A 23,444-nucleotide genomic window follows, 5' to 3' on the forward strand; every position below is an offset into this window, starting at 1 on the left:
AATTAATTCAACCTCTAGGGCCTTTATCGAGTTCGCTTGTTCATTTTATTCCATCCCACGGCACCCATGAAGGCACAGGTCCACTAACAGAACTGTGTGCTTGTTAAAATACACAGTGAATAGAAATTCTGATAAGCTAGAAGTTATTTGAAATGGGACAAGAAAAACGTCTGAGTAACCGAAGCTTAAACTAATATTAAAGGCTTCAAACTAGACAAAAGCAAACAAGAATAAACCTCAGTTTGTAAACCGTCTCTCAGAATGCATATCACACTTTCAAAGCCATTACCTTTTTATTTTACTTTAATGAGCAGCAAAAAGAAAATACTAGGAGCAGAAGGAAAAATGCACTGTTTAACTATGGTGCATGCTATTTACATATACAATGTCATTAACTACTACAACTCACTGAAAACCTTATGCATCATTGTGATCAGCAGTTCAGCACAATCAATCCAGTGTTAATCCTTTCTTTGTATTTTAGCCTATCACCTTTTATTCACAGTCAATACAAATCATCACGAGCTCCTTAACTCTTTAACAATCAATAAATAAGTCAGCCCGTCAGCCAACCACTCACCAAACCTCACATTAGATCTCCATTGACAGTGGGCGAACACACTATATTAAATTTGCCTAAAAGATAAAAAAAAATTCTGAGTCTAAAAGCCACACTATCCATCGACATCTCCCAAGCTGCAAAAAAGTGTCAAATTCAAACAGAGCTAAATCAGATTCAGACACCAGGACTGATGAATCAAATTCCACTTACCTATGTGTCCATTCTGAGCAGCAGCAAACAAGGCAGAGGTTTGGTTGTAGTTGAGGTCATGGTTTTGATTAAGATGACTGGATTTTTTCTCCATGGTGGTGGTAGAGGTGATTTTGGTGGTAGAGGTGGTACTGATGGATGTGGTGGTGGTGGTGATGTCGTTGGTGGTTGGTTCTGGTTGGTTAAGCAGCATTGACAATAAAGTGACATTTCCCTGGGAAGCAGCTTGGAGGAGCAGGGGTCGCCCGCCGTCCAGGGCAGCAGGCCCACCGCCACTTAGAGAGGAGACTACGGAGGGACACCAGCCTGCAAGGGGAACGAGGAGTAGGAACAGGACAGGTTAAACTGGGAGGAGGAAGAGCAGGAGGTAGAGGAAACAGCTAGAAGTGCTAAGTGTTGGAGCGCAAGGGTGTAAGAAGGTGAAAGGAAAGGACAGCATATCTGTTTCACTCATTCAAAATAGTCTGCTTTGTCAAAGCAGTAGGCAAAGTTGCAGTAGTTAACCATTTCCACCACAGAATCCTATAATAACTGCTGTAAACAGCTTATGCTGCCAAACACTGTTCAAACTCTTCAAACTTCATTCTTCTTCTTGTTGTGAAGATCCCACAATTTTAAATATAATAAAAATGAAAGCTGAATTTGGAAGAAACACCCTTCAGTCATGTTATGAGAGTTGACTTTGCACAGTGTGTCCATCAGAGGGCACTCTGCAACTAGATGTCACAAACACAAAAACAAGCTGATCCAATTGGACAGATGAGTAAATAAAAAACTACTCCCTCCTTAACAAAACATTCGTGTCTAAAAGAAAAAATACTGACTGATGAGTATATCAGAATACTGGATTTTTAGATCACCAAATATCTTAAAAACAAAATCTCAAAAAGTCTGATTAGTGTCTAATGAAACTGAAGCATCTTAAAAATGTATAGTTTTAAATTACTCAACTTAAACCAAGACACAGACTGTACTTAATATCAGAATGTCTGGAATTGCTAATTGCTTAGTTTGTCACCACAGAAAGGAAACCTTTTAAAATAAGCTCTCAATTTAGCTTCTGCTATTCTACCTCAAAGCTATTACAAAAACATATGTGGTGTTTATTTTAATTTATACATATATATACATATATATATACATATATACACACATATATATGTGTGTAATATATATATATATATATATATATACACATATATATATGTGTGTAATATATATATATATATATATATATATACACATATATATATTAGGGGTGCAACGATACTCTTATCGATATTGAACCGTTAGATACAGTGCTTTCGGTTCGGTAAGCATATGTATGAACAATACAACATTTTTAATTTATTTTATCAACTTTTCTTCTGACGGTGCTGTCTGTGTTGAGCGCTCAGTGGATCTGCGCTTGACAGTGCAGCCTAGGCGGAGTAGTCGAACACAGATTCACTGAGCGCAGGGCAAGCTAGCGAGACAGAAGTTAAGCTCTCCTTGCAACATGGCAAATTGAACCTCCCCCACCCTCATTCAGATCTGGCGTTTGGAACTATTTTGGTTTTCATGTGACATATGACCCTGAAGGTAAGCGCGTCATGGACTAAAGTAAAACAGTATGTTGGATGTACCAGCAATGCTCAATTACATGGGTGGGAACTAGTGTGTTAGCGCAGTTAGCTCGTTAACGTGTTCAGTAGCTCATTAACGGAGATTTGCCGTGTTGTGGCTTAACCACATTTCAGATTAACGCTGACAGCACTAGTGGGAACACAACGAATATGACTGCACATTTACGCCGACATCATCCTAGTGCAAAGACAAGTGGAAGCAGACAAAAACAACAAGCACGCATGCTACAAACTTTACCCGAGTCATTTAGATAGCCGTTAGCACATGATTCTCCTTATGGGGACCTGATATGTTTAATATGCTGCTGAGAATATAGCCCAGAAGAAGCGTATAGTATAGCTTTTATTTTGGAAAGAGCCATTTCTCTGTAATAAACTCTCTTTTCCAAAGATGAGTGATTCCTCAATCAGATACAGGGCTCGCAAAATCGCTAGCCCGATGTCCCGGGGCTAGCGATTTTCCAGTTGGGCTGCCCTGCCCGTCGGCCTATCGTAGGAAGGAAAAATCTATGTCAATGCTTTTGCATTCTTTCGGAAATGTAGCTGGGTAATTATGTCATTGGCATCGGTGAGCCACTGTCAATATGTGACATATTGAAGTCGCGTTTGAATTTGCGCTTGTTTTTTGCTTTCACTTTGCAATCGCGCTAACTGTGTATAGAGAGCGACAGCACTGATTGGTGAGTGATGACATCATCTTATCAATCGTTAGCTTACTATGTAAACATGACAAGTGAAATCTCCCGCAGCAAGCTTAAACATGTGAGAGGTTGATCGCGCAGAGAATCGCTGAGCGTTATGTGAGTGCGTGTGTAAAAGCAGCAGGATATATATTTTAGTTCTGCTGAGCCAAATAAGACAGGTCAGGGTGAAGAAGTGACAGCCAAAGAAAAGCTTACCACAAAACGGAAAAGTTATGACAAATCAGACTATAAGGCAAAAAGAAAGTGCAGCTTTATGGTTTCATGGACAAAAGAATTTCTGTGGCTGCAATATGACGAGCTAAATAACCAGGGCTGCACATAGGTGGTCCGCAGGTGGCATTCGCTGTCAAAATAAAAAACGCGCACAAGATAAGAAGTTGCAACGCGTGTTTGCATACATAAGATTTTCTGGAGGAGGACAGACATTTGTTTAGAACTCTTAAAGATGTCGAAGAAGCTCCTTTAAGCAATTACTGTGGTGTTCCTCCACCTCCAAAGAAATGTCAGAAGGAGTCCGAACCACAAAAGAAGCGCGTATATATATATCATTAGGATTATAAAAGGATTATGGGAGTAACAACTCAAGTTACATCCTGCGGTTTTGTTCCAGGAATCTGTGGTTTCCTCGGCCCCAGTTTTCTCAACCTGAGATCAACTGTAATACCTAAAATATTATTCTTGTTACAAGCAAGCTAAACTCTAAAACCACTCAGTTTCCATAAATGTCCTTTAAAGTTTAAGCAAAAATGCCCTGCACTGATGACAATTAATTTAAAATATTTTATACATCCCTCTGTTGTGTCTTAACAATATTAACAATATTTATTTTTACTATATACATATTTTTCACATTTTTTGTGTTGAATTTGTTACCCTGCTGTGAAAAACCTGAAGCCTGCTAAAAACATCTGCGATTTAATCAGCTTGTGAAGCATGCTGCAGTCTGGACAGAAAAGCCTGTCATCGCATCTGATTAATACACAGCAAGAAGATAGATAGGTACCACAAACACAATAGACAAATATATATATATATATATAAATATATATATATATATATATATATACACACATATTATTTAGTCAGATAATGTGAAAACATACACAGACTAAAAAATCACCACTGCAAACAGACATACAGATGAAGTTAAGAAAAAACATCTAATTACCAACCCCAACAACTGCCTGTTCAGAGTTGTCATACTTATTTTACTGTGGCAATTTCTGAACAGCATGGGTTAAAAATAGGCTAAAGAAAGTCAGAGTGAAGAATTTGCGTGCTGACGTGTGTCAAGACAAAAAGACAGATTCAAAAGAGTGAAGAAAAAATGCAGCATCAAATCTCAAGAAGACGAAGAAAGCCCCAGCAGTTGTTCTGGTTGGAATTTTTGTGGTTTTGGTGCAAAAGTAGGATAAAAACAAAAGCTACAGAAACATGTATGCTGACAGCTGACTTTATGGTTTGGCTTATCACTGTGATAAATAAGTCAAAGTGTGGAAGAATTTCTTTCACACTACTCCACAGCTTTGTCACATTTGTAAGTGGGACATGCTGCAATCGAATGCAAGAATTTTATAAAGGCTGGCAATAAAGGTGTTGGATCTGCTATTTTCAAAAAAAGAAGAAAAAAAGTAAGATGCAGTTGCATGCCAGATTCTTAAATATAAGGTGCTTTTCCATTTAAGGTGTTTCGCTCTTGCCAAAACATACAGTTACATGAACAGATAGATCATTATATAATGCATATATTAAATATATATCATGGTCATGGTTTTGTAGCTTTTGCTATACCCTGGTGGAAATCTGGGAAAACAGACATTACTAAGTGTTGCAACCAGACAATACAGAAATACTGAACCTGAACATCAAAATAATACCAAAGTTCTAATAAGCTGGATCTAACTTTAATCACAGCACACAGTGCAACCAATCAAAGCATGAAAATCACATTACAGTGAATATAAAAGCTAACATTTATATCAAAGCGAACAAGTTGCATACAGAGTGCTGTCAATGGCAAACAGTCAGTCGGACTAGTTAATGGAAGCTGAAACAGGAAGGAGTGCAGGAAGTGGAGGAGTAATCATTGCATGCTACTGGAGGATGGAAAAGGGGAAGGGAAGGAGAGAGCAGCCTCTGGCATCAGCTTCAGAGAGGATAGGGGGTTACTTTTAGAAAGCCCAACAAACCAATATGAATACAAGAGAGCATCGGGAGGGGCGCTGGCCTGTCTCAGTTCACCCTGAAATTCTCCTTCTGTTAACCTCTTGTCTCTGAGCAACAGTCAGACACATCCTAGTGACATGTTCTAAATGTCTGCTGCTGATACTGATGCTGACATGTCTAATGTGACATCATGGGAGATGAAAGGTGCTCAGGGGGAGGGCACATTAAAGGCAGAGAAGGACAGATAAGTTGAGAGAAAATGCAGTGAGTAGCGTTGGATCTTGTAAGGCTTTTCAGGGTTGGGGGGCAAGAACATAAACCGAGCTGACCCATGTGTCGTTTCTGCAGTTATACCAGTTTTCCTGTGAACTGATCCTTATGCTGTGCTAAGCTAGGCAAGGCTAGGATCTTGGAAAGACAGGTAAAGAAAAGAGGCAGTGGGCAGAATTGGAGGGAGATGCAGCAAAAAGGAGCCCCTTTACCTGATGCTGTTGCCAGGGGGCTGCCTGATGAGGCACGGGGACTACAGGAGGATGGAGCACTAATGGAGGAGGAGGTGGAGGGGGGGTTTATGGAGGAGGGGCTACTGACAGTGGTGGCAGAGCTGATGAGTGGGGGGCACTCTGAACATGCTGCTGTTGGATGCCGCTGAGGGCCCCGGCCAGGCCCTGGGGAACGGCACGGGGGGCAGGCACCCACCTGAGAGGCCGTCAGGGCTGGGACCAGGTCCAAGGCCGGTTTTGGCGGCAGCTGGGGTGTGGCTGGCTTTAACCCAGCCCCAGGGGTGCGGCTGCTGTCCCCCACCCCCTTGATGGGTGGATGAGGAGGAGAAGGTGTCTGGGAAAGCCCTGGCTTTTTGGGAGGTATAGGAGGAGGGTTTCCCCTGTCGATCCTGGCCACCGTGGGAGACTTGAGGCCAATAGGGTGGCTCAGGCGGCTGGGAAAAGGGCCTCCCTCTGAGGCAGAATGGGGCAGGCCTGGACGCAGGGGTCCAGTCCCTCCTGCAGGAGGGCTGGTGAAGCGTGAGAGGACCTGTGTGACGGTGTGACGTGCTTGCTGCTTGGCAGCAAAGTTATCGCGGTTGGTGGGAGAAAGGTCACGAGCTGGAGGACTCTGGGAGGCCGTGCCATTTTGGTCCTGTTCCTGGAACTTGTAGCGGGCAGCCTGGACACGGGGACTGACCCCGCTGGGTAAGCCGTGGGGGGCATTGCCCTCTGAGCCATTTTCTGTCTGTGCCAGTCCTCCTGAGCTGCTGTGGACGATCCCCCGGCCAGTCGTCTTTGGCAGGCTCAGGCCCACATAGTTGGCAGGGGTTGGTTTGACAGGTATAGTGAGAGGGGTCTTCTTAGGACCCTCCACCTCTGTGGGAGGCAGGTCCGTTTGGCAAGACGCTGTTCGAGAACTAATGGGCTCTGTAGCTACAGAAACAGACGTCAGAGCTTTAGGTTTGGGTGGCGTACTGGTGGCAGCAGCAGGTTCTGGTCTACTAGCAGCAGGCAGACCAGCTCCATCCTTGCCTTCACCCCTTTCAGTCCTGAGCTGCTCCACCTGCTGCCGCAGACTCAGGCTTTCTGACTCCTCACGGCCCAGCCTTGCACGCAGCTGTTCACGCTCCGTGTCAAACTCTGACAGCTGCTTCTCCATCTTTGCCTCCATCTGTTGGCTGCGCTGGCGCTCAGAGCTCAACTCCTCCTGGAGTCGGCCAGAGGTGCGACTCTCCTCATCCAGGCGAGCCTGGAGTTCATCAAAGCGCTGTGACTCCTCTACGACCCGTGTGGCAAGCTGCTTGCACTCTCGGACTAGCATCATGACAATATGCTTGTTCTTCTCACGCTCATCCTTCAGCTGTGCCGTCAGCTTGCGGTGCTCCTGCTCTAAACTCTGGAGCTGCAGTTTCTCCATCTCCAGCTGAAAAAGAAAAGAAAAGACACACGAGGTCTGAGAGCAGTATTACAAATCACAGACATTACAGCTGAAACTTGAATATATACACAATAAGAAACCAAGAAAGAAATCACGCTAAGTAATTCAGGTTACATGTGTGCAGATACAAGAGGATATAATTTACCTCTACATCTTTAGTGACAGTATTACCACTGGGCATGTGACATAATGACAATTCACTGACATCTTTAAAATAAATCAGTTGCAATCAAGCATACCACAAAACTCACAGATTGTATGTGCTGTACAAGCTCAGTAAGTGTCACACGTATGTCAAATATCCAATCCCCAGCTCACACCTCACCAGCACCATGTCTTTGATATGATCTTATAAAGCGATCTGACACGTCTTTTAATACCATAGTAAACTTCAGGTTCAAATAGCTGAACCTGAATTGAAAATCCAACTGCTTACATTCTGAGGCAATGCAGCACCTCAATTGCAAATGCATTAATAAATCAAACAAAAATTGAACTTTTTTTTTAGGAGAACAGGGAACATAGTTTAACCCAGATTAATCAAATCAGCCAGACAAAGTAGCTGAATTAAAACAGACAGACAAGACAGGTCTTATTCCTCTACAGGGTGGTTGAATTTATGTGTCTCTATGTCAGAGTCTCTGCATACGGTTGAATTTCGATGACTTGTCAGACCAGCGGCCTCTATATCTGGAGCATCGCTGCTATTATTAGCTCAGAGTTGGCTTCACAGGGGGGGCTTAACTGGGGCTCTCGACCCAACTGACCCCATCTCTCTAACAAGCCCCAAACAATAGAGCTGACACTCTGCAGCTCCTATCCCAAGTGAGACCCCTCCCAGCCTTAGCTAACTCCTTCACTCCTGCTGTTCCAAACCATCAGGGAATAAATATCACCACCAGCTGATGTTGAGGAGAAGTAAGGGCTTTATAAGCCGGAGGAGAGCCAGGGGAATGCCAGTTGTTACTCAAAAGGAGGTGTTACGACTAGCTGCTAATTGGGTGAGGATTATGTCTGCTGTAAGTTAGCCTAATGCCTCAGAAAAACACATTTAGGAATGCTGTACATGTAGAAACACACTGGGAGGACTAGATTAAAACCATGTGGGATTAAGATAACTCTGTAATATGCATGACTCCATGTCTCCGATTAAGGATAACTTGAAAAAGCTACGGAGTCTTTTATTATATTCATTTCTAAATGGTTTGGCGTATTGTAGACAATGGTGTAACAGACAGAATACTTTGCAGATAGAAAACTTCCCAGCTTTAGATTTCTTTAAATTCCAGATTCAGAGACTCACACCCCACCAGCACCATACCACACCAAGTTTTTTTTTTTACTGTAGGTGTGATTTTCAATTATCTTATAGATTGTCTAAGATGTTTTTTTAAATTACTGCTATTGCTAACAGCACTCTCTTAGCAATGACTACAGATTGCTGACTACAGATGATACAAATTGTTATGTAAAATCTCTTTATACAGGTTAATGTTGGTCCTTTAAAGTGGCAGTAGGGTGTTAGTTGTAGGATGGGATAGGGTCTTTCTCCAACTTAATGACTGATTCACGGAGAAGGAGATAGCTGGACTTGGGGATTGCCTTTATTATTCCCATGAACAAGTTCAGAGTGTGTTATGTATTAACTGCGTGATTGTCTTCAGCTTGGCTAAGACCTCATGGATAATTCAGTAGCTTACTCACAGGAGGACAACAGAAGTGGAAACAGACGGAGGGGATAAAGATAGCACGAACTAGCCAGGTGAAATTCACTCTACCCAGCAACCAGAAGATCTCACCAGGCATGCTAAGCCTGTGTCTTTTAGCAGTGCTGGTTTGTTGTTGTGTCACTGGTCATTTTAAGAGTTCCAGTGTAACCTGCCTGACACATTTGCTGATTGATTGTTTGGCTACAACTGGGCAATCAGTGGTGGTATGGTGATTTATTATACACTAAAAAGAGTACACAGCTTCCATCTTAGAAGAGGATGCGCTCTTGTAGTACGATGCACCAAAAATCATAATGTAGCACCACAGCAACTGCAAAAAACTTAAGGAACAATCTCATACAAATCTCCATTTCACCAATTTATATTCACCATGTCAAATGAGAGTACATTGCTGTCTGTTGTTGCTTCTTTTATATTTAAGTGTGTTTTGGGGGACTAAAAAGAAGCAAAACCGCTGTAGTTCAAAGTCATACAACCATGTTTCTCAGCAGTACTGAGAGTGGTTTCACAGGTGAAGTGGTGCACTTTCTTTTTTCAGGCCAAACTGTCTTGTGAGAATATTAAATCTGTCATGTGATGCACTGTGCAATCCTAAGAAAATAACCATAATTTTCAGTTTTACTCAATTCCAGAAGAATCTGCAAACCTAACTGTAGATAACTACAAAAATGGTACATTCCAAATCAAAATACCAGTCTTGGCATTGTGGTACAAATCACATGGTTAATTAGGAGATAGGTGAACTTTCTGGCAGCTCCATCACTCAGTCCGCATTTCTTATTGTTTTGTAACATTTCTAAAGGCATAACAAAAGAAACCAAAGAGCTTTACATGGTGAAGAGATGCAGTATCCATAAAAGTTCGGTGCAATTTACTTATTTGGGACCAAACTAGACGCAGAAAACTCACGACAAGTAAGTGATTCTTTAAAATAAGACCAGAGTGGACTGAAATAAAACCTCAGATATTGTGGTACAACTCAATGAAACTGTTGTATAGTAAAGATGATCAATTTGTTATTAAATTATTTTTATTTTAATTATTTCTATTTATTTAACCAAAATATCACCAGAAGCTATTCTCCTGCCCTTTCATAAAAAACACCTTTTTCCAAACAATTGGAATAATTTCTCACCAGTCTTTTTGACATGAAATTTGACCAAAAAACAAACAAACAAACAAACAAAAAAACTTCATTGATCTTTAAACTTTTTTGCAAAATTGTAAATGGCTTTAAATTCTGGGAAATTGTTCTTCTGAAAAGCTGCCTTTGATTAGCGCCGAACATGCCTACAGTTACTTTGCCCATATAACTCGATCTTTGGTCTACCTATCCAGAGAACATAAATTGTTTGTCTGAATCTTCTTTGGCAAACTAAAAATTGGTTTCACAGTTATCTGCAGGGCGTGTGATGACACTGGGGCATTGTGAGACTTCTTTTTGCATTAAACCATCTGTCTTTTGGATGAGTTTCCTGTTGCAGCCAGTCCCAGCCAAACAGATACTTTTACTGCAATCATTTTTTAATTAATTTGAAATTTCATTCACAAACTTTTCCTCCTTAAACCCCTTAAGAGAGGTTCTAAATCTTCACCTGATGACAACAAACACTTGTCAGTAACAGAGAAATAGTAAGACAACCTCTACATGTCACAGGTTACTTCTCTCACTTCCTGAAAATGTTCTAATCTTTGCTCCTAAACTGTAACATCTGATTCTAACTTCGTGGACAGAAGCATCATTTGTCATTTTTCTATTTAAGAGCTGGAAAATTCAATTTCTTTTAAAAGGTACCGTTTATATTTTTATGCCAAATAATCCAACAATCCACATATGGCTGCACATTAAGGATAACTCACACACACACAAACACACACACACGCGCACACATACACACGCGCGCGCGCACACACACACACACGCACACACACACACACTCTATTTAGCCAGCTTTCCTGTCAAAACAGCCGACTCCTACCTCTCCCTTCCTTCCACTCCTTCCTTCGTCCATACCTCCTCTCTATGTATTTATGTGTGTGGTTACTAACAAAGGTTCAGTGTGGCTTCAAACTAAATCTGTATTTCAGGGTTCATGGACAGGACATACACATTAACAGAGTATGTTCTTTATTGTACACACACTCAGTCCTCCAGCCTCATGTCTGAACACTTTGTGTTGAAATATATGAGAGGAGAAAGAGAAACAGCGAAAATGGGACAGAGGGATAGCAGACATCTGGCTGCCCAGTTAATCAGGGCTTTCTAATCCTAAAGAGACCTCGAACAAACACACACTCAAATACACACATTGCATGTGTGTATATGAGTTTGTACACAAAAGCAGAACTGACACACCAGAAAATAGGTATTAGGTTTGCACACAACACAGACACACTGTTACTCCACTCTTCCCCCATTCATACAATACCCATGCATTCAGGAGAAACAGTAATATACACAGACAAGCGTCGAATTTTCTCTTTCCCACAACTTCCTTTGGAGGATTTCAGCCTCAGAGATTTGAATTCTGTGTAAATAAACTCAATCTGTGGTCAAACAGAAGATGCAAATAGATTTCATTAAACTTGACTGAATAAAGCCACCTATTCACTACAATTTAACTTAAAAGAAACATAAGCTCAGAAATGAGACATTTTGTAAAATGCGACTGACCATTCTCTGCTACCGCAGCTACACGGCTCTAATGATGGTGGTGTTGGTTTTTCTGCTGGTCCAGCTCACAATGAAATGTCTCAGTAGCTTGCGGTTAAATTCTCCAAACTTTCACCGTCCACAGGGCACGATTCCTGATTATCTTGGTGTTCCCTTGGGTTTTTTCCTAGCAGCACAACTTCAGCTTATGACAAGATGATTTAAAAGAAAAAAAAAAAATCCGCCAGCCTTGGCTTCACTTGAAGACTAATGCTAAAAAGCAGTAATGCTAAACACTGCAGTATTATTGCTGGTAAGGAAATGATGTGAGCTCAGAGGCAGCTTAAGACATAAATATACTATTAAGTCAATGTAACAATATAGTGACTATTCATATCTTTCAGTCATATGACCAATGCAGAACCGATGACAAAACATGGTTTAACATACTAGAGCATTTGCTTCAAGACATTGTAGATCACCTCCCAACTAAAGAAAGTCCATGAACAAGCTACAAATTCTGACGCACATACAGCTCCTTCCATGTACTACAATTAAAGGCAAGAATTTTTTTTATGTCAAATCCAAAGTAATACTCTTGGAAAGGATACAACACAAATTTAATCAAAGCGTCTTTCACGTGTTCAGATTTAACAACCATTCAGCATTTTGGACACACAAACGTTGTAACTGTCTGGCAGCACAGGAAACACTTCTATGTGTTTCCCTCCTATAATGATTGGATATCATGTGACATTTATCAATGGGCAGTTCATGAACCTCTTCTAAATGAATAATGTCAACATTTGTTTGACTAATTATACAATAAGCGGTGCTGCAGGAAGCAACACCATAAATAAATAAATGCACTAGTTGCTCTTTAATCCATTTTGTTCCGACGCCATGCAGCAGCTGATAATCGTTCCAGTAGATTCAGTCCTTCAAAGCATTTCTGCACAAGGACTGTTTACAAAACAAAAATCCAATTAAGTTACAGTAATTATTGTCAATGCCTGCAGTAAACATCCTGAGACGTTCAGCTTCCACTGTTGTGTCTGGTTGGGAGTTCTGGTTTAAAAAAGCAGAAGTGAAGAGATTGGATTTCATGTGAGAAATTAAATCTTTCCTTAGCAACCGTACAGGTGGCGTTTCAGTTTCACGGTCACAAGGCCATGCACTCTCTATTTTTGTTTTCAACTCCAACCTTCTCCACCAACAGAAATCCCCCCCGCAATGTCTTACCCTTTTCTGACGGCTTTCGGCAGCAGCCAGCTGGGCCGACATGCGTTCCTGCATCTTTCTGCAGTGTGCCATGACGGCCTCCAAGACGGAGATGGGGCTGGACCCTAGGGGACGCCGTTCCTTGTCTCCTCCGGGGACCCCACCTTCGAAGTCCCTCTGAAGTGCCAGATAGGGGTCAGTCAGGCTATAGTGGCTGTACCGTTCTTGAAGAAAAACCTCCTTCCGCTGAGCCTGGAGGGGATATAGAAAAAAGCAGAAAAGGTGCTATTTAACTTGTTTACACTACATGAAGTAAAATGATTTTGATAAAAAATATATCGAATGTTTCCAGGTTTTCAACCAGAATCACACATATAATCTCATACTGTAGATATGTTATAGAATTAGCGTACAACCAGAAAACAATGCGTTAACTAACAGTACTTTGACATTGGTATAATGTAAGACAAAAACAAAAAGCCTTTGATAAGGAATGACTTTCTCTCCTTAATCTCATCCAGTGACCTAGATCAAGTGTACATGTCGAAAAAGCACACGGGGTAACAACATGAAAGGCGTCAAACTGTGGTTTATTTTCTTCACGTTGTTAAGCATTCCTCAACTTTATTTGGAGATCTCTCTGCTACCCATGGGAAATTTATGTCCCAAAGAGGTTGAAGCTCAAGCAACACTGAAACTTGATTACTTGACAAACTCTTCTGGTCCCGTGGCCGTCATCAGGGTCAGTTTGTGTCCCAAACAAACTCACCCGTAATTACATTACATTAAATAACAGCTAACGAGCAGGAGAGGACATATTTACGGTGATTTGGAGAGCTCAAAGCTTTTACCAGTCCACCTTTAACACCCAACCTACCCTTACACAGTGCTTCAAAAAACAAAAAAACAAAACAAAACAAAAAACCGAGCAAAATAAAGGGAAGCTCGGGCCATGCTGTGGAACTACGAACCAACCAACTCTTCCCCCTTAAATGTTATTACCCCAACCACATGACTCCACAAGCATTCAGCACTGAAGCAGGCACAACTGCGCTCAGGTTACACTGGTACATGGCGATGGGAGATACCTCTGACCAGCTCGGAAGACTGTACACACAGGAGGGCTGTGGTATAATAAGAGAACACGGCTATACTGCCATGACTGTTTCCATTCTTAACTGAAAACACGGTGTCCCTTTGCAGTTAAGTAGAAGATCCTTTGCTAACTACAAACTTCAAGCATGGCTGAAAATCTTTTCAGCTGCACACTCTAATGTTTATCATTCATCTTCCAGCTTTGGACTTCCAGTAGAATGTAAACAGAATGCTTAATGCTTCAGCAAATCAGCATCCCAAGACAGCATGTCTTTCCAAACATCATATGAATGCAGCAGACTCGTGATTGGCCAAAAAACAAAAACAAAGCTAACAGCAGTAGTAAACATCTGACTTGTTTTCAGCAAAATTTTGTCAAATGTATACAGACACCAGGGGAAAAAACACATTATCCGTGTGGCTTTAGAGAGTCTGGGTGTACACTTTTGCAGGTAAAAAAAAAAAAGAAAAAAGAAGAAGCTATCACACAGCTGGCTGTACACACAGCAGGGGCAATGTGCTCTGAGTGAAACACTAAAACTGCGAGTCTACACTTGTGTTGGGTTCAGCAGTCAGTGTGTACCTATGTTAAATTATTTATTTTTTCTAGTCATAGCCACAACTTTCCTGTTTACGTTACAGTTCTTGCCAACTTATCTTTTTTGCCAGCAACCACCAGGCTGACCAGTTGCTCTTCATAGACTCTCATTTTGCAGTTGGACCGACCCTAAAGACTCAGTGTTTCCCAGCCACTGTGCCGCAGCACATAGGTGTGCCGTCAGAAATGATCAGGTGTGCCGCGGAAGATCATATGGTTCCACCTGATTAGTACTCTAATAGTGCTAATAATACACTAGTTAACAATACATTAGCATAATAGTTTGCACGCTATATTTTCAAAGAGGAATTTGTTTTTCTTGATGTATTGATTCCCCTGAAACAGCTCACTGCATCAAATCCTGCAGGTTATAGAGGGGAAACATGTTCTGTAAGATCCAGTGTTGTTCACGGCTGCTTCAAGCAGAATCTGGCATTTATTAGCCTCAGTAACATTACCCCTGTTGAACCGGTCTTCTTTCTGACCAAAACCAAATGACCATTGATTGGCCAAATACTGCCTAACCAAAATCCACTTGGCGGCAGTAAAGCGGCTGCAAACCTGCACAGACCATAAGTAGTGCTGAAAGAGTAATAAATGTTTCAGGAATACACTGCAATAAAACAAAAGCCATCAGACTTGGGTGAAGGTTGTCTTTCGATCTATAACATATAACTGAGTCAAGGCATTTATGAAGGACAAACCATTTGATGTGATCTTTAAGCAAAAAGGAGGTGCCTTAATCTAAGATTTGAATTGCAGTTTTGGAATGATTTCACAGTCATGATTCATATCGATCAGCAGTAGAAAAATGGTGAGTAATTAATAACTAGGGTTACTTAAATGATTAGGACTTAAATTTTATGTGGGGGGAGGGAAAGCCAAAGTGTGAGACAAAGCCACAGACAGCAGGGACAGAGAGGAATGAATGGCAGGACGGAGCTGCAAGATGCGTTTCCAAAGAAGGAAAAGTAAGTCTGCAGAGTCAAACAGTAACACGCTCACATAAAGAGCGCAGAGGATAGAGATTGATGGTCAATTCTAAGAGGGCTGAGGCAGGTCTGGATACTGATGGCCGACTGTGAGCAGGCCAATATAAACATGCCCCCGAGGAAAGGTAGGTGTGCGTGACAGAGAGGAAGAAAGAGCACGAGGAACCGAAGAACAACAACAAAAAGGCCGTGTGGAAAGACTGGAAAGAGGAAAGACTTGAGAAAAAGCTGAATTTTCTCACAAACACTTCAAACATGAAGATAATACCTGCAGGAATAATTTGCTACTTTCAATAAACTTTGAGTTGACATTAAAAACCACAATTATAACTAACACAAGCAGTTTTCCGTATTTAATTTAATTCTAGAGTGTCTATAAAATGGTCAACAGCAGTTAAAAACTCAAAATTCATGTCTTTAACCTTTCAAAAATCAAAAATTCAAAAATAAACCATCCAGAACACAGAAATCAGCAAAGTGCAGAAAATGGCACCAGTGTCACATTCTTCAGTTGCCACACCAGAGGGAAGATTTTAGTTAAAATGGATGAATCTTAAAAAAAATCTTAGTGAAAATCCTCATTACAATATATTTTCTACTTAAAGTATTTTCTATACTCAAACATCTTTATTGACATCAGCTGGGTGAGTACTGAGTTAAGTTTTGAGCTCATACCATAGATGCTTATGCTCTGAAGCTACATAATCCAGCTTCAGTGAACGTATCATCTAAACCATCTTAAGTGACTCCATCTGTAAAGCTCAGGAAGAAATAACTAGGAGCAACGCAGTGCCATCTTTCAATTCAATTTTATTTATATAGCACCAAATCACAACAACAGTTGCCTCAAGGCGCTTTAAACTTCCCTTCACCTCTCAGGATCTCCCTGTAAATGCTCACATAGAACGAGGGGCCATTTAAGTCCAGTTCAGTCAGTCAGCGGCTCTTTATGCTCACATTAGGAACATTATTTATTAGGCTAAAGATTTTTGGGTGGTTAGGTGAGCATTCCCATTAAATATCATTAAACTATTAATTTGACAAGCCTCAACTTGCTAGCATGTTGTTTCTTTCCTTTCTCATTATTATTAAAAGAGCTGTTTATGATACATGAGTAGTTCAACGACTTTTTCCTTAATCACTTCTGTTTTCCCTTCGTATTTAAACCTGTGAACCAGATCATCAAGATTTCCTGATTGGGGGCGGGGGCTCAGGATCGTAGGTCACCCTATTTACAGAGTCAGGGGCTTGGACCAATAGCACGAATCCTTTGAGACCTCTTCAGCTGTCAAATGCTAAGCTCCCCCGAGGCTCTTAATTCCATAGATACATTGATTATCACAGAGAAGCTACGACATACAATAGGCTTTGAGGGGTATATGCTTTAGGAGCAAATCCAAAGATAAAAAAATCTGTTTTTCTTTTCTTACAAAAGATAAAAATTTAACCAATATGTTCTGGTCATCTGTTTGATAATGCTGACGAATAATAGTGAAGACAATATTAAACATCTTCTTAGAATAAATGTTTGTAATAAACATGCTGAAATAAATTAATAAAAGTAGGGCTAAATCACCCTTGAACTGTAAGTTTCCAGTGACTTTAGGATGTAAATATGGCTAACATCCCTATATTTTAGTTACATGTCATGAGCCATACCCCTGAGGTTTACTAAGGTTTAAGATAAGATGTTTATATATTCTGGTTTGGGAAAAACAGAGGGGTGATTATGCGCTAGTAACTCTAGAGTATTTACTAGTGTAGGATTGGTGGTGTGCTATGAGTGAGATGTCAGTATTATTAGCATCAACCTTTATAGGCATGCTGCACTCGCTGGGAGATAGGGTTCAAAATTGTGGCCAGAAAAAGAAAGGTGGTCTCAGAAGAGCAGTAGGGATGGACTAGAAGAGAAGGACGAAAAAGGAGAGTTGTAATGAATAAAAATCAGAGGAAAAAAGAGAGAAACACTGAAGTGAAGGAGGGAAAGAAAAGATCTATTTGAAAAGAAATCTGGAGAGGGCAATCCAGACATTGCATGGTGGAGAAAGAAGCAGCATGTATTCTTGTGACTTGTGAATATCAAGTCAGCAGTTGGCTCCCAACTCAATCCATATAAAAAAAATTCAAACAGAGGAGCTGTTCATGTCCGGAAGAACACACACAAGCATTAGACCAAAATAGAGGGATGTGCTTTGAGGGCACTTGATTTGAGTGTGTGTTGCTTGAGATGCTGCTTAGCTCGGGAGTCAAAAAAGGTGATAAACTGATAAAAAAACTACTACTCACATGATTCATGAACACCTGGATGGGAGGTATATCCTAAAAGGCTTTGCTTCAATGAAAGGTTTTAAAAAATAAATAAATATATATATATATATCTGATGAGAAGGTTAACTTTATTCATATGAGTGATTCAAGAACTATAAACACAGTCACGTGCCTAGATTTCAAAAGACACCTGTACAGCTCTTTCTGCTTAGCACATATATATATGTACACACATTTTTATAAAGCCTCCTGTCATGAACAGCCAGCTGCTGGTTGTTGTTTTGTTTTTTTTGCCCTATTGAAAAGTGACTCATGTATTCAATTGTTATATCACCAAAAAACACCAAACACCTTCTAGTTCCAGCTTCTCAGATGTGATGATTTGCTGGTTCTCTTTCTTGTTTGGAGTTCAGTATTGTGTGTTGGGTTGAATAGGATGATATCAGATGATTGATTTGTGGCAGCAGTTTCCTTCCCTGAACAGTACAATCAATTGTACCTAACTTGAAGAGCTATCAAAGAGCATTCTTAATATTGGCTTTAACCACTCAGGTTGGTCTTATTTCAGTCAATCAGTCGAATAGATTGTTAGAATAAACAGTAAAAGTCAGTGTCAGTGCTGCTTTGTTGTAATCATAAGAAAACAGACACTCAAGGATTAGATCAGTTAAACTGAGAGTAAAAAAACAGAACATAATTTTGTCTAACAATTAACCTGATTTATTGAATTGTTTTCATCTAATAAAAGTGCTGCTAATTAAGTCTAAACACATTCATCATTACTGTCAGATTGCTGTTTAGTCCACACTCTGCCTTAAAATTATTTTTCTTCCTTTCATGTGTTATATTCAAACATTTGCCATTATTTAGGTCATCTGTCTTCATGAGAGTATTTTGTTCTGATGGATTGTCCTGTTTATTTTCTAAAATGTAGCCATGTAACTACCTTTGGCTCATTTTAATTACATTAATAATTAATACTTTAATTATTACTTTAATTAATTGTGATTTAATTACAATTAATAATACTGTGTGGTATAGCTCGCATCATACACATTGGGTGTTGGCAGGGGGATATCATACCATCCAAAAGCTCTCCAGTCTGTTTGTGTGTGTGCATTTGTCACCAGGGGGTGTGGATAGTCCCTCGGGATGAACTGACCCTGGGGAGGATGGAAAATGTCTGCAGTACCATCTGTCATTCACACACGCGCGAACACGCGCACACACACACCAATTAAGTAATCTTCACTTCAACTGTTTTCTCTCAAATTATCTATCAGTGAGCTGATTTGGGTGTTACATTTAAACCAGAGGACCCTAACCTCATGTATTAAACCTAGGTTATGTTAGCAAGACGGAACCAGTGACTCAATGCAAAACAAGCAAACTAAAGATAAAATTCAATGGCCAGTCTCTGGGCCTGTTTGATTAGGGCTTTGGCAATCAGTTTCACAGCTACTGCCAACAACCTCTATCCTCCACAAGCAGTCGAAGAATTGATACCTTTCCCTTCAAGTGGTTGCAGATGGCCTGTAAGTAGTCTGTAGGCCTGTGTCGGTGAGGCTTCATACTAAAATGAGGAAGTTACAACGAATGTTTGAATGTGTATCTTGCCTGCATTCACACTGTGGAAATGTAAACATTTTTGATGTGAATTGTGGCATTAGGTGTATCTAAAATGTCTCAATAAACTGTACATCACATTCGTTTTTGAGGTTAATAGCCGACTGTTTCCAGAGGACCAAGGCAATGCAGGGGGTAAAAAAAGAAAAGAAAAGAAAAATAAACTTAACTAATTCATTCTACTTGGGATATGGTTACCAGGTCTCCACTATGGACCCAAGCCTGGGGAGGGAGATCGAGGGAGATCTTCAGCTGGTAGCTGGTCTTAAGTCATGGAGCCTGACCAGGCACAGAATAAAGAGGTGGGTGGTGAGCCCATAGGAGGGCAGGCCCATGCCATATGGATTGGGTGCAGTGTGTGTCTACCAACTGTTGGGGCAGAGGGTCTGTCGGTTCAATCCCCAGCTGCTAAAGCTGGCTATTTGGACATGGGACATTATCTCTCTGCTGGGGAAGGAGCCTGAGTTGCTGTGTTTGAGGGTTAATAGATGCTGGCTATATATAATTCGGGCTCACCTTACCACATGGTTCGAGCTCTGGAACTAGTGTCCCAGAGAGGGGTTGCACCCTGTTCTGGTTCTGGTGTTTGCCTCTAGCATCTGCAGTGTGGACACTGTACTGGTCTGATGGGGTAAAGAGGGAGATGAGAGTAAAAGCAGTCTAAGCCCCTAACCTAAGGTAATGAGAATAAGATCGCAGATTCAAGCAGTGGAACTGGGCTATCTCCAAAGGGTGACTGGAATCAGCCTAAGAGATAGGTTGAGAAGGAGTCCTTCAAAATGACTGAGCTCCCAAATGAGAGTAAAGCTGCTACTACTCCGCATCGAAAGGAGCTAGCTGAGGTGGTTTGGGCATCTAATAAGAGTGCTTCCTGGTTAAACCATGTAAGTCAGGTAAGGGTGGGGAGGGGGAGGTCTGAGCCTCTCGGTTATCGGTAAAGGACGGATGGATGGATGTCATACAGTGGATTCATGGCCCAGCTATTATTTCTACAAAATATTTCATATTTTAAAACTGTTGCTTAATAACTTCTTCATACATGCTAAAAATGTAAGGAATATGTAGGTTCAAAGAGCTGCGAGGGGTATCCCTAACATTTTAAATCAAATGCACTTGTAAACACTACATATGAATCCCAATCAGTACACAGAATGATGAAGTGTGGTGGTTACTGTAACACTGAATTAGAAAGCTATCCTCACAGTGAGTGAGAAAGAGCATCTGACACTTGATGACCCACAGTCACGAGGGATTTATCTTTGCTGCAGGGATCAATATGTGCAAAAGGATTAGATCTGACATAGAAGAACAGATGACTGTTGCACGCTGCAGGAGATATGGTGGACCCATAAACAGGGGAGATGGAGGATGTACAGTATAAATTAGAATAAGATAAAAGAGAGGAAAGGAAACTCAGAGGTAAAAAGAGAGGCAAACAGAATGTTTTAAAAAAGTAACTATCAGAGAGAATGTGAGAGATGTGTGCATTAAAGGAGAGAAAGAAAGGGAGGATAAAAGGGAAAGATGATAACAGGTGAGAACCAACAAAGCAGATGTTAGCTGTCACCTATGCTGTGTTCACACGCAGCTATGACCCCACTATGAGCTGACAGTTCAAAGCTTCAGAGAACTTGAACAGCATCATGTTGTCAACCACCAAAAACTCAACCAAAACACAGATCAGCCTGCATATCAAGATATGGCAAAGATTCAACATTGTGTATGAGTTTCAGACTCAAATGAGTTTTTCTCTCTTTTTTTCTCATTTCCCCTGTTTCATGCCATTCTGTGCATGAAATGTGTAGCTGCACTAAATATTTTAAGACTTATGCAGCATGTATAGCCTTGGCATTGGCTGATTATTTGCTCCAATATGAGAAGCCAATTAAAGTTTGATGAGGATGTACAAGCTTGACCTAATTTAAAAGAACCCCAGGATGATTTCCACCAAACAGTGAGTGGCAAGCACAGTATTAATTGTTCCAATGCATATGTAACAGTATGCTAAATAATAATTATATTAAAATGAAATGAAAGCTGAAAGCACAGCCAAATATATCATGATGTGCGTGGCATCACATCTGAAGGCTATTTAACTTGACTGGTGTCAGTGGGAGCAATTCAAAAATCCATCACTCATTTATCTTTCCATCAGTGCTGTTAGCAGAGGCATAGCACTGACTGTACACTGACATCAGTGAGGAACCAGGCCACTCTTACATAACCAATCCAGCAGACGAGAGATAACACCAGCAGTTACAGAACTAAAATGATTGGCTCCTGGCTTCCACCCCCTACATTTTGTATTGTGATGCAGCTTTAGAGGTCAGATGCACATGTGACATAACCCAACAACTGCAGGCAGAATTATCCATATTATGCACCCCAGTGTTTTGTTGTATCATCTTATCTTCAGGAACCATCACAAAACACCAGAACCACACTGATATATCAATTACAAACTGGTACTGCTACATGCATTATCAATGCATGGTATAACGTTCTGCAATTCATGACAACCGCTTATTTTAAAAGTTAAAGTGTAGAAAAACAAAACAATAAATAATCCAGACATTTTCTTCAGCTTATCTGTAGGTTGCGAGGGAAGCCCTGACCTCTGTCTTGCCAGCCACCTCCTCCAGCTTATCTGGTGAAAAACTGAAGTTCCCAGGCTATGCACAGCTGGAACACCTTACCCAGCATGCGACATAGCTGGCTCCTTTTAATGTGGAGAAGTAGTTGCTCTACTTTGAGCCCCTCTTGAATGACTGAACTCAAAGCTAAGGATTGAGTGCTCATTCACCCTTTAGAGAAAGCTAATTTCCACTACTTGTTTCTGTGATCTTGTTCTCTTTTCATTCAAATTACATGATGTCTAAGTTCCTGCTTCTAAATTTAGATAAAATTAAGGGTATTGTACTCTGCCTTTAAAGTTTTAGAAATATGGTATCTAACCAGATGCTTACTGCGGATGGCATTACCCTTGGCCTCCAGTAACACTGTGAGGAACCTTGGAGTCATTTTTGACCAGGACATGTCCTTTAATGCGGATATTAAAAAAATATGTAAGACTGCTTTCTTCCATCAATGCAATATCTCTAAAATTAGAAACATCCTGTCTCACAGTGATGCTGAAAAACTAGTTCATGCATTTATTACTTCTAGGCTGGACTACTATAATTCATTATCAGGATGCCCTAAAAACTCTCTGAAAAGCCTTCAGCTGATCTAAAATATATCGACAGGCACTAGAAAGAGAGCACATATTCCTCCCATACTGGCTTCTCTTCTATGGATCCCTTTAAATCCAAAATCGAATTTAAAATCTTTCTCACCACATACAAGGAACACCCCAAAAAAGCACTTCGACCTCAGACTGCTGGCTCATTTGTGGTTCCTAGAGTTTCTGAAGGTCGAGTGAGAGGTCTAGGATGCTGGGGTGTCAAACCCTAATGCTAATGCTAAGATTGTGGCCAGCAAGCTCAAACAAACTTTAGCCTACTTAAAAAAAAATACACTAGATATGAAACACAGGCACCAAGACCATTATTTAGACTTTAAAAAGAAGCATATATAGCTGAGTAGCATCAAACCAGAGCATAAGGTGGTGCAAAGTCAAGCTGTGTCTTCACATTAAGTAGCTACATCACTATATAGTTAATAACCAATGACTTTACCATTTTACTTTTTCAATATATCACAATAGACAAACTAGAAATTCAATCAATTTCAAATATGTCAAATCTGCAAAACAAATTTCCTTCAGGGAGTATTACAGCTCTTCCAACTCATTTCAAAAACATACTTAAACAACTTAAATCGCTTCACTATGAACTTGGCACATTTTGTAAACAAGAACGCTCATGCGTCTTTATGTGCTACTATGTAGACTAAAGGCTGATGGAGGCCTATAGCAGTGATATTTCACACTCTGTGGCAGCATCACTCATATTTAATGAGCTCCGCTGACAAGTTCAATGAAAGTTTGATAAAGCAACAGATACTTTAAACTATATGTAGATGAAGTATTTCATGCCAGCATTTCTAAAAAAAAGAACCTAACCTAAAAAA

General features: G+C 40.6%; 1 protein-coding gene across 1 annotated transcript in view; it reads right to left on the reverse strand.

Annotated features, from left to right (window-relative positions):
• Positions 1 to 23,444, reverse strand: part of cttnbp2 (cortactin binding protein 2) — a 90,582-nt gene that overhangs the window by 34,113 nt on the left and 33,025 nt on the right. Inside the window, exons 3-5 of the mRNA XM_006782309.3 lie at positions 12,816 to 13,046; positions 5,750 to 7,175; positions 773 to 1,078 (exon numbers count right to left, since the gene is read on the reverse strand). Coding sequence (XP_006782372.2) covers positions 773 to 1,078; positions 5,750 to 7,175; positions 12,816 to 13,046 — 1,963 coding nt within the window. The remainder of the gene's footprint in view (positions 1 to 772; positions 1,079 to 5,749; positions 7,176 to 12,815; positions 13,047 to 23,444) is intronic.

The sequence above is a fragment of the Neolamprologus brichardi genome, chromosome 7 (genome assembly GCF_056152115.1).
Source record: "Neolamprologus brichardi isolate AB-2024 chromosome 7, ASM5615211v1, whole genome shotgun sequence".
Taxonomy (NCBI): Eukaryota; Metazoa; Chordata; class Actinopteri; order Cichliformes; family Cichlidae; genus Neolamprologus; species Neolamprologus brichardi.